This window comes from Larus michahellis, chromosome 3, assembly GCF_964199755.1.
Source record: "Larus michahellis chromosome 3, bLarMic1.1, whole genome shotgun sequence".
NCBI lineage: Eukaryota > Metazoa > Chordata > Aves > Charadriiformes > Laridae > Larus > Larus michahellis.
The window spans coordinates 29,078,703-29,091,069 of NC_133898.1; the positions used below are offsets into that span (position 1 = coordinate 29,078,703).

General features: G+C 38.6%; 1 protein-coding gene across 1 annotated transcript in view; it reads left to right on the plus strand.

The window, feature by feature from the left end:
* The window catches only part of PTPN14 (protein tyrosine phosphatase non-receptor type 14), a 116,094-nt gene that overhangs the window by 82,591 nt on the left and 21,136 nt on the right, over positions 1-12,367 (plus strand). Inside the window, exons 7-12 of the mRNA XM_074579452.1 lie at positions 972-1,059; positions 3,516-3,604; positions 5,255-5,342; positions 6,063-6,145; positions 8,442-8,499; positions 11,855-11,933. Of these exons, the coding sequence (XP_074435553.1) occupies positions 972-1,059; positions 3,516-3,604; positions 5,255-5,342; positions 6,063-6,145; positions 8,442-8,499; positions 11,855-11,933 (485 nt within the window). The remainder of the gene's footprint in view (positions 1-971; positions 1,060-3,515; positions 3,605-5,254; positions 5,343-6,062; positions 6,146-8,441; positions 8,500-11,854; positions 11,934-12,367) is intronic.

Here is a 12,367-nt window from a genome sequence, read left to right on the forward strand (position 1 = left end):
GTAAAGGGGCAAATACGAATCTCTGAGTTGGAACATGATTCTCAGTCTGAGTTAGAATGCAAGCTTGGGCCATTGATGCAACCAGCTTCCAAGCTGGCCATAAAGCTGCCATGAGCTGCTTGTGCGATCTTGGTTAACTCAGACTTGAAAGGAAAGATTTCCCTTCCCTGCTGTGCTCTTTAGTGCTATTTCTGCAACTCAAAGAGCAAATACCTATCCTCTCTTCAGTAAGTAGATCACATTCCACCTCCTTTTTCTCCCTCTTTCTCCCAAGTATTTGTCCGGTTCCTATATTTCTGTTTGTAAGCTGTGGTAAGGAGGAGCAAAGAGGAGAAACATTAAGTGTCCTTCTTTTGGAGCAACCTGCAATCTATTCTGACCTGCTTTTGAGAACTGAAATTTCTGAATTCCTGAGCTGTGACAGCAGCATGTGTAGACACGAGTGTAAAAGTTTTCAGGTGATCTGTTCTCGATTATGAAAGAGAACCTGCTCAACATTCACTTTAGCACCTGTTTTTTGAACAGCCAACATGAAAATGTATGTCTTCCCTTTTAAGACATTTTAAGCAACTTCAGTAGATTTGTATACTATTTATGCAAATTAGGTCCCTTATGGCTCAAATTTGCCATCCAGAACTAGACACAATCTAATGCAATGTCCTGATGTTGTAATAAAGCCTGGAAAATATTTGATGTGTGCAGAAGAAACTGAGTAATGTGATCAGTTCAGTTTCTTCCTCCTATAATTTGAACTGTGCTTTGTACCTTACCTTAGCAACGTTCAGTAAAATTCCTCCCCTTGTTGATTATGATCCTCATACTGAAAGTTAGTTTTGTCTTGTGCATTTCTACGCAGCATCTCCAAAGTGTCTTCTGAAGTGGTTTGTGAATATCTCTTTTTTTTTTCACCAGTATTTTTTGTGTACGTATAATACTGAACCATTTGCTGCCTTTTGTTACTCTAATTGCAGCGGCATTACAGCAGCAGAAGCTGAGCTAATGTACATCAATGAAGTGGAACGCCTTGATGGGTTTGGACAGGAAACTTTCCCTGTGAAGGTATGTTAGTGTATATTATAAAAGAACCTCTGAATCAAACAATGCAGGAGTTTGCAGCAACCTTTGGAACGCATGCAAGTTGTGTTTGTCCAAAAGAGATGGGACTTGTTTCACTGTTCTGGAGGGTGAAATGACTGCTGGTAGTTTGAATGGACATTGCAGTGTGAGAGTATGTTAGGCCTGTAGTGTTACTTCTCTTCCACCAAAATCCGTTTCATAGAAGAGGTTGCTATATGCTAGGGCCTGCTCACTCGGGAAGCAGAGGTGCTCCTTGCTTTTCTTTGAGCGCTGTCTGAGGGAGAGCAGCTGAAGCAAATGAACCTTAACTCTGGTCTCCTTTAACAGGATAGGAAGATAAGACCTTTTCATATCTTTCTAAGTGGCTATTTACCAAGCATTAACTTTACCTTTCCTTGTTTTCTCACATGTGCACACAGGTCCTCCAGACATTTAAAGTTGAGAGAAGGTTTCAAGGTTTATTTTGCATTTTTAGTCCCTTTCCCTTTGCTGGAAGCCCCTTTCTGCCATGAATGGTCTGCGTGGCCTTATGGAGCACATCCCACCATGATAAAGTTGTGCTGAGAAACTGAAACCTGCCATTACCAACATGACCCATTTCTTTTTGCTAAGCAACTGGCTGTCAGTTTTTCTGCTACTTAAAGTTGACTGGAATTTAAAAACAAACCAACCAAACAAAACCCCACACCAAACAAAAAAAGCTTTCTGCTGAAGTCAAAATTGATTTTTTAGCCAATCTCAAAATTGGGCTGCAGAGGAGGAGCTAAATGGCAAAAAAAACCCAACAACAAAAATTGTGGAATGTTTATTGCCAATGAATGAAATCAGTGTTTTCCTCAAATTAATTTGGATTAATGCTGCATGCTGCTGCAAAGGATTTCTGTGTTGGGATTGTTATTAGATATTACTGCATGTCAGTAAGATAAGTATGAACAGTGGACTGGATGCTCTGCAAAACTGCAGGAAGAGGTTACCTTTGCATCAAAGAGCAGCGTGCTGGCCTTGTAGACAAACAGAATTGCATTTGAAGGGAAAAAAAAAAGATTTCTCTTTTGTTCCTGTTAGAAAATACTATTAGATATATGTTTCTCTTTCTTTCTGTATAGATACTTGTATGTATACACGCACATGTGTATATGTGTACAAATACATACATTTTCCCCAACGTTTTCCCAATCTCTTTGCCTTCTAAAGCTGCCTCTGGAACAAGGCAGAGGAATGCGTAGTCCTCTAATCAGACTAAACTGAAGACTGTCGCTTGTAGGACCTCTGCTGTCTTGTATATGTGGAAGAATGTGGGTCTGTGCGGCACTGAGAATCTGTGCACAGGCTAGGCCTTGAAAATTGGCATCCATCATTTGTTTGCAAAAGGCCTAACACTTAATAGTTAGAAACAGATGTAGATACTCCATTGTTGCCTTCTGGGGATCAAGTATAGCAAGGCCAGGAGAGCAGCTCTAATCTGATCTACTAAAATGCAGGGATGCCTGATGGTTTCTAGAATTTGCTCATGTGTAGTGCATTGACTTCTCTCATATCCTTTCTTCTAGCAGATCTTTTTTAACCACACTCTTTGTGTTAGCATGATTTTTATTTACCACTTTAAAGTGTGAATCAATTACTATATATGCAGCTGAGGGGGACTTGCTTTTGTTGATCAGTGTAGAAAATCTCTTTGTCAACAGCATTAAGCTTTTGTAGCAAAAAAAAAAAAGGCATTTTTAAGAAAACAACTGATTGCAAAATGGAACAGGAGCACATGATGTTCAAACAGGAGGCTACAAGGAGACATGGGTAGGCACCAAAACAATAGAACTTCTGAAAAACAATGCACGAACAGTGGACGTTATGTGGTACATGAAGATGAATATTTAATCCAATAATGGAAAAACAATGGAGGATGTATCTGTATGGAGATAAAAGTATTGTCTAGAGTGACATGCTGTGAACTTCTACACGGAGTACTTAAAGGAGGAACCGTGAAGGGTACAGCTTTTGAGAAGGATTCCATCTCCAGGTGTGGTTTTCTGAAATCTCGGCATGTTTTAACAGGTGACTGGATAAATGCTGTGAATGTGAAAGAGGACTATTGCTTTTGGTAGTCGTATGGGCTCTAGATAGCTATAATCACAATGATACGGAATGTGGGGTATTATACAATGAATGCCAGTTTGTGGTGTGTGTGGTGTTTGGTGGAGGAGAACCTTGGGCTCGTTTAGACTTCATCTGTTTTCACTAATCAATAGAATGAATCTAGTTAAGTGTTAACTGCTTTGAAATGGTGAAAATTGGAGTCCGATCAATCAGCAAAATACAGATTAGTCAAGGGTTAGTCCTGCATTCAGTCTGAAGACGGGCTTCTGTTTGGTAGTTCAGCGTGCATTTGCGTGTATTGGCAAGTTTCTTTATTAAACTAAATATGTATCCTTTCTCTGCAGGATAATCATGGAAATGACATACACCTCGGTATTTTCTTCATGGGAATCTTCATAAAAAACAGAATTGGAAGGAAAACTGTGATTTATAGGTAAAAGCTAGGGTCTTCTGTATTTAAAGCAAGTTTCTTTTCAGAGCTCCACGTGTGGGGTTTATGTGGCTTCAATAGGGCCAATCCTCTAACTAAGGAGTAGTCACCTTGCTGTTTTCAGGATTGGCCTCTTGGCTGTAAGAGATGTGATAAAGAATAATTTCTGATGTCTGTGAATGGGTTTGACGGCAAGAAAGATGTAGTTGTCTGTCATGTATCTTGTTCTACTTACAAGGCTTTGATCCCTTTTCTTTTCTTGCCTTTATGTCTGCTGCTTTGATGCTTCTGAATGCAAATCTGTTAAACCTCACGGTTGGCAGCCTAGGCACTCAACATTTCTGAAATTCTGGTTGCCATATTTAGGTGCCCCACTAAAAAAAAAGCTGAAGTTTCTCATTCCGTAATTTTGAAAATCCTGTCTGTGTCACTTGTTTATTTGTTCTGCTGTTTATTTTGGTTATTAAGAATCACTTAAGTGTTTCCATTAACTTACTTTTCTGGGTTTTGTTACTTCTTACAAAAGTTTCTTCTGTATTAAAATGTTCCTAGAAATCTCCATGATTCCAGGGAGGATAGGGTTTCACTCACTCCTCTTTACTGCTGGTCTGGTGGGTATTTCTGTTAACTGTCAGTGTCAACTTGAAGTGGATTTTTACTAGTCCCTGTTACTAGAATACAAACATTAGCGCAGCCAAAAAATTGTGTTTTATGAGGAGCACTAATTTTTAGTCAGTAGCTAAGGCTTGTGTCAGGCTTAAGCTGGAATGTTGGGGTTTTTTGCCTTAAAAGGGCTCTTAGTGGTCATCTTCAAAAATGGTAGGGCTCCCTTTTCCACGTAGCTGATATTTTGCGTATTTAATTTTGAGAAGAAATTAGAGAATACTTTAACTGTGCTAGGTGACAAAAGCAAGAAGTTTCTTTACTCGTAGAAGTGGTAGTTGGTGCTGGGATCCTTACTCTGTGGAAATATGCACTTCAAGCATCCTGCCATGACATGAAGAGGAATGCATGCTGCAAACAGAACAAACAAGTCCTTTCCATCCCCATGGATTGCATGCAATGTACGCAAATGTCTGTCAGCTATTTGTAAGAAGATTATAACTCTGATCTTGGGTAACCTGACAATTACTTGGAAAAAAAAGATTGCAAACATAAAACCAGAGTATTAACATGGTATGCATAGTCTACATAACCATGTTGTCAACTTAAGCTTCGTTAGGAAGAATTGGCACTGGAGGAAAGTTGGAAACGGCATTTGGAGAGGAATGGCACTATTAAAAAAAAATTTTTTTTAAATCTCTATTACATGTGGCTAAGATCAATCAGTTCAAAAATGCCACAGCTCAGTATAATGTTTATCATTAATGTATTTTCAATGTATCTTCTATTGTGAGTCTTTAAATTCGTGGTTTTAAAGAGAGCTTTTAACTCTCCTGCTCTAGGTTAAGACCTGAATATCTGTTTCTCCTTTAATCAGAGCATGATATCCTTATTCTTTTCTTATTTTCCTGACCATGTTTCTTCACCAAACAGCTACTGAAAAGCGTTCCCATAAAATGAGACTAATGTTGACTAAGGGATTCTTAATGTGTTTGTGAAATGTTTGAATGTATGTGTTGGCAACCTCTACCGCATTTTTTTACTCTACAGGTGGAATGACATTGGGAATATAGCACATAACAAGTCTTCGATTGTTCTAGAGTTGATCAACAAAGAAGAGAATGTGCTCTTTCACACAGTAAGAAAAAGATCCTAATCGGTGTCATCAAGAAAGCTGCTTATTTAAAAAATAAACCTTTACAATTCCACTTTCCCAAAGGGGCTTACTCACCATAAGCCGTGCCCTCCTCAAAGTTCATATTTTAGTTTATGCAGAGAGTGAAATTAACTTTGTTTAGCTACCAATATTTGTATTCTCTTCCAGGCATCCCAAAGTATACTATGCTGGGAAGTCTGCAAAAAACTGAACTGCTTGTTGGATGAAACATCCTCAGTGCCACACTTCTCTTTCATGCTGGCATAAATATAGCAGCATAAGCAGTTGTAGGAACTGGGCACAAGCTACCATGTGCGCACATACTGGAACTCAGGGGGCTGCAGTGCTGTTCTGTGCTATTTAAAATCACTCTGCATCTCCCTGAACCAAGGCCAGTATAGAAACTGGACCAGCAAGCTTGAGCCATTTCTTTTTGTGTTGTCCCTCCTTCCCTCCCACTGTGACTTAGCAGTGAAGTGGCAGCATGTAAAGGCATGCCACTGTATTTCAGTAATTCAATGCCTTGAATGCTCTTGAGGGCACTAGACATGTTCTTGGCAGCCAGATTCTGTACATGATGGACCTTACCAAGCATTACTGCAATTGGATTTTTAAAATTCTTCTTTGTTCCTTCTCGGTAAGGATAACAAAATGAATGATTAGATATATTTTTTTTTCCCCTATGTTTTCTTGTGTTTAAAGGATGATCTTGAAAATGCCAAATATATTTCGCGGCTGTTTGCAGCAAGACACAAGTTTTACAAACAGAACAAAATCTGCACAGAGTGAGTACTCCTTCTTCAGAGTTGTTTTCTGACACCCTGCTTTGGAATTGCTCTGAGTTTTGGCGTGTCTGGTTTTGTTTGGTTTTTCTAGTCACTTGTGTCATTCTTTTCCCCTTTCCCTTTTTTTCTTGTTTTGTTTTAACCACCAACAAGAACAGACAATTGAGAATGAAATTTCATTCTGACCCTTGTAAGGCTTGATACTCCCCAAGCAGCCATATCTGACAGAGAATCTTAAATTGAAGCCCTTAGTCTCTGCCGTTCATAACCTCAGAGTATTAGTATAAACAGGAGTGAAAGGTGACATGTGTTAACATGCCAAAAGTGAATTGCAGTAGCATTTTGAAGATGCATTACCCATCTAGCAGCTAAGGTCGGTGGAAAACACAGGTTGTCATCTTCTAATTTGGGCAATATAATTTATCTGCTTCTTATGTGCACCAAAGAAGGGAGGACATCTGGGAACATTAATCTGCATAGCCATACTAGCAGTAAATTGAACCCAAATTCTCCTTTAGGCTCTACTTTGAGCACTTATTAAGGAACTGGCCTTGAGCTAGTCCTCTCACATGAGTGTGTTCATCGTAACTGAAGGAGGAATTCATGAGGCTTTACTTATCATTCAAAAGTGAGTTTATTAGCTGAGCATGTTTCATTGTATCAGCATGCAGCAGTTTTAGTTAGAGATAAATTTTGCTTTGAGAAGTTCAGAGTTTTGAGAAATTTTTATGATGTGAAGGGTTTGTATAGCAATGAAAACATTAATCCCTTGCAAAACTTATCAGCTTAGTTAGCTGGAAAGATATGAAGAAGTTCATCTCTATCAACAGCTCTACTTAGAGCTGGACATCCCATCTGTTTAGCTGGGTAATGCCATCTGTTGGAAAATAAAGCCAAAATGATGAAGGGAAGACTGGAAGGTCTAGCTTTCTAATATTACATGTGCACATGATATATTAACATACGGTGAGTTCAAGTATTGGAGAGACCAATGAGATGAATTGCATAGAGTCATCTTTTCACTTATAGAAAAGAGACATTGATTAGGTTTCAGATGGTGTTTAGGGTTCTTAGGAGGTGAGTGGAAGATCAGAAAAGACGTTTCTTAGCAGCATATGATGCATTTCAGTAGTCCAATACTAAATTTAATTTTAAAGGTTTCAGAGGAATTGAGTTCAAAGGAAGCTCCTGATTGTCTCCCCTGTGACAGTCAAGAAAGAAAACAAAATACCATAGTCTGTCATCTTGGAGTATTTCCCCTTTGAAGCTGTATATTGGGGTCAGCAGAGAGGACTGTTCTATTACTGTTCATAATCCAGACCGCAGAAGCAATAGCTTTTGATCATGTTTATTTTTAAACACCGAGCCATAAGTATGTGGGTGTCATGAACTGGATGTGTGTAGCGGCTTCATATACAACTGAAAAATATTTGGACTAATGAAAATAGGGAATGTCATGAGGTCACTGAGTGAAATAACTGGAATTTAAATGTATTTTTGCAATTAGAACAGCTCTCCTTCTTACCACAGTCTCATGTGGTATCAGCTTCTGTGTTAAAGCCACAGATATTGATGACAGCATATGCCCATGTGTGTTTTCTAGCCAAATAATTTTCCTGCCCTCTGTTAAAATGATAGTTGTTTGTTTTCCTGTGTGCATTTCCTCTAATCGCACATAACATCATCCACCAGATCAGAAACTGTAAGAGGACAAATTCCACCTTTCCTCTCTTCACGTAAGCACTATATTTCTGCCTCCTTCAACTTGTTTCTTTCCCTTCCTCATTTTTTTTTTCCTCCTACACTTCTTGTTCCTTCCACTGCACCTGGCTACTCTAACATTGTATGTGGCTCTGCTAGTATTATCTAACCAGTTGCTTTGATTTCCCCTCCTGATCTGTGCACATTGCTTTGGAGTGATTGCTATGAATTTCATAAAGTTGTCATTGTTTTAATGTTCACCTTAAGTCACCTGAGACTGTGCCTTTGTGCCATGTTCAGTTTTTATTGCTTAAGATACTTGTTTGTTTGGTTCATTTTTAAACCAGAGTTTTTCTTTCTTGTGTTTCCAAGTAAGCCAAAATTGGATAATGAACAAAAGGCATGTATATTTTGGAACTGGAATACTTTATGTATTTAGAGAAGGACCTGAATGTTTTCATTTAGTCATATTTTTTTAAATCTCATTAATGAGCAATACTTACAGATTCTTCATCTCTTGTTTTTCCCATCCATTCTTGAATCAGAATTGAAATATTGTAGTTTCGAGTATTTCTCTGTACTTTTTCTTACACAGGCAATCAAGTTCTCCTCCTCCTATCCGACGACGGCCCACGTGGAGTAGGTCATCCTTGGTATGTGCCTTGGTGTGGGGTCTCTAAGAATGTCTATGCCATTTCTAATGGGATGGGGCATTGTGTAAAAAATGGAATACTTTCTAAATTTCAAATAAGCACATTAACTCATTTGTTGTAGGCGATATGATTGGAATGAGTTTCAAGGGTGTGGCTGCCCAGGTTGATTAATTTAACTGGATAGTATCACCACTGAGTGTTAAAAATTACAGTCTTCAAGGCATTATATTTTTGTTTGCCCTGCAGAAACTGAGCATCTTTTCTACTGGATTGAGATTATATTCAATATGTAAAGAAAATAATCCTCTAGAATTTGAAGCGTCTTGTGCTGTATACTTCAAAACCCCGTCATTACATAATTTTACAGCTGCTTCTTTCACATTTCTTCCATTCCTTTTGTTTTTGTAAAAAGTAAACTTAAAGTTTATCAACTTCTTGAGTTAAGAGCCTATTTCCTGTGTGAAGTTCTGGGGATTTTAAGTAAAACTATTACAATCAATACAGGATTGTGATTCAGAGCTTTTCTTAAACTGTATTTGTTCCCATTTAACTTCCATAAATACTGTAAATCCGACAAAACTAGATAACTTTTTCTTGAAATCTTTACCAAAAAAATCTGTGGGACTTTTTTTTTTTTTTTCTCCTTTCTTTCTGCCGTCAGCTCTAAGGATGTTTTTGGATCAGTTTTAACATCTAGTATGTCGCTATTTCTTACAGTAATTCAGAACCTCATAAGTAAGAGTAGCAACAGCACTGCTGGTCCTTTAGACCGAGGGCGATATTATCTGTATGCAGGTTGCTAGTTTTCATTTGTGAAATAGGTTATAGCTGTTTTGTAGACCTTCCCAGAGTGATAACTCCGTTAGCTTTCCGCCTCACAGCAATTGGCTAATGTGGGCAGGAGTGTTTTCTTGACATATCCCCATGGTGTGGTTACAGCTTGTGAAAATGTTCCAAAATTAATCTCGAGCAGGTACTGGTGTTAGGGTGGCTTTATCTTTGCAGGTTTCAGCACAGGCTGTTTTCCTGTATGCACATGGGCGGTCCATTAGATCTAAAAGTTGCATTCTGTGTTTCCCAGCCGCTGGAAGGAAAGCTGTTGTAGCTGGCCCTGGATTTCTTTGTCGTTTCATTCTTAGCATGTTTCTAACGTGTCATGATGCAATACACAGGCTGTGTACTGTGTTCTCTGAGGCACGTTTACAATATTTTTGGTATCTGCTAGTTCGGTCCCTAGAGATGACTATGAAAAACCGAAGGTGAAGAAATGAAATGTGCTTTGCGTTCTTATGCTGTGGCCCCATACATATCACAAGGGGAAAGACAGTGCTGCTTTCTATATTAGATATGAAAACTGGAAGTCTACTTTTTCAAAGGAAAAACAAATCCTGCTGCCTCTATGTTTTGCAAGTGTTTTTTTTAAAAAACCCAAACTCTCAGGAAAATCAAGAGGCGTAATGTGTGCTCATCAATTAAAAAGTGAACTAGGCTGCTAACCATTCACGTTGAACTTTCAACTTTTTTTCATAGCTGTTTTGTTAACTTGTTGGAACAGTTCTCTTTGAGGAGGGGAAAAAAAATAAACCTTCCTGACTGTTGTCTGCACTGTACATACCTTTATACACATACCTATTCATTTGTCTTGTAGGGTAATAAATCAGTAGGCGTAAATGGGAAGTGAAGTGGGATCCTTGGGTTGAGGCTCTGCCACTTCACTGAGGATCATATTAATTATTTTCAGATTATGACCCTTTATACGGTTTTGGCATCATGGTGAACCTGTCTTTTATTATTACTTTAAAGCCATTTTGTGCAGTTTCTTTTTCCTGTCAGGCCACCCAGTGATGCTGGTTTTCCAGCAAAACCTCCTCAGTGTAGGAGATCTAAATATGATGATATGTTTAATTAGCTCATTTTTTAAAAAAAAATAATTCTAAGTGATGCTTAAGTTGGATATTGATGTTCTGCAGACCTCAAGCTTCTCCTGTTTCATCAGAAGAGGCAGATGGGCCTCCAAAAAAAACCAAACCAAAACCCCACAAGAGAATAATCCCTAATTTCTTGCAGATACCTTCCATAACATCTATCACAAAGAAGGAGGTGTGCTATACATTCCCAGTAGAAATAACGTTTTCCTTGCACTTATCGTCTGCTCCCCATTTGCTACGCTTTCCAACATCTTGGTTTGTTCCACGCGAAGCTCTGCTACCCAGTTGTCAGCAGCTGGGTCCTTTGCCCAGATTGTTCAGTGAAAGTAGGGTTTTATACCCTTGAAAGTAATTGTTGTAGCAGAAATATTTTCTGTCATCTTCCAGCTCTGGCTTAGCACAACTATTTTGTATGCAAGAATTCATAGGCATGCTCAGTTTCTTTGATTCTCATTCTTTCTCCCCATTTACATAGAAAATGTAAATTTAACCCCTTCCCCACCCCCCTTCAGTAGCTAACTTGTGTGTTGTTCATTTTATGCGTGTGCATGCAAAGGTAAATTATTTGGCGTTTCTTTTTTGCCTTGGGCATCCACAGTATTCCTTAATATTTTGAACTACTTGAATCAGCCTAGATGAAAAGCCCTTATTCCACTCTTAAGGAAGAAGTATTCACGAGACAAGAGTGTCTTCCTTCTCTTTCTGCTTACTTTGTATATCAAAGTATGTTTCATAAACTTTTCTCAGCGACACCAGACAGGACATTACAGTGCAAGTGGTAAAATGTGGTTGCAAAACGCATCGGTCTAACCAATGGACAAGGCTGGTGAATACATCAGCTGTGATTTATTTCACTGTAAATGATCCTGCTGATTTAATGCTGAATTGGCCCCTGTGATACCTGTTGTGTTAAAAAGCTTCTTGCAGATTTTTGGAGGAAGGCTCCAATTCATTACTTAGGGAATCCGATATTCATGTAACTTGCAGAGTTATTTTAAGTCCAGATGTGCTCCTGTTGTTTGTATAACAGTGTTCTAGGTCCTTGAACTTGTTCCATCTCCTGCCTTTGTCCTGATTAGGTGTTCGTTACGTTTTGTTTCAATTCTTCAAGGGCAAAGGCTTTTAATAAACTTTCGAAAAGTTCTAAGCGAGCTGTGAGTCTGGATGTCGTCTTCTGAAGTGGTTGAGCTTAAAGGAGTCTTAACTGGTCGGCTTTGGGCTCCATAACAAAATTTAGCAAACAATTTACAAAATGTTATTCTCTTTTCTATAAAGAAATGCCAAGCCATGTGTCTTTGGCTGAGTAAGAAAGACCAGTATTCAGTGGAAAGGGCATAGAACCATTTCTCCTGGTTTAGCCTCAAAAATTGTAGAAAACGAAGTTCCTAATGCTTTTTTCCACCCCCCCCCTTGTGCTTTTATTTCAGCCAAGACAACACCCATTTATACTGCCTCCTATGCATGTCCAGTGTGGAGAACACTACACTGAAACACATAATTCACAAGGTATCTAGAGCGTATATTTTTCCTTTAATGGACTTCAATGTTATATGTATGCAAAGAAGCTCCTACCCCTTACGTCTAGATTTCTAATGCTGTCATGGTCAAATGGGAGTTGCTGCTGGAAGAGAGCTAGCAGTTTTATAGTTAATGTTGCAGTAAGTCTTCTGTTTAAAGTCCAATTTCAGTTTTCAAATTTCTGTAAAATGTCTGTGCATGACTATATGGACCTTAAATTTGGTATTCCAGTTCAGTGAGCTGAAAAAATAATTTCTGAAGGAAGTATGATGGCTGTACTCAAAGGCATTGCCAGCTGGGGCCAGGGGGAGAAATGAAGTGAAGGAAAAGGAGGCAGTAAATACCTTTTACTGTAGGAGAAATCATAGCGTCCTGGTCACAAAACTGTATATTTAGAGAATCTTTTCTGCTGATTTTTCATC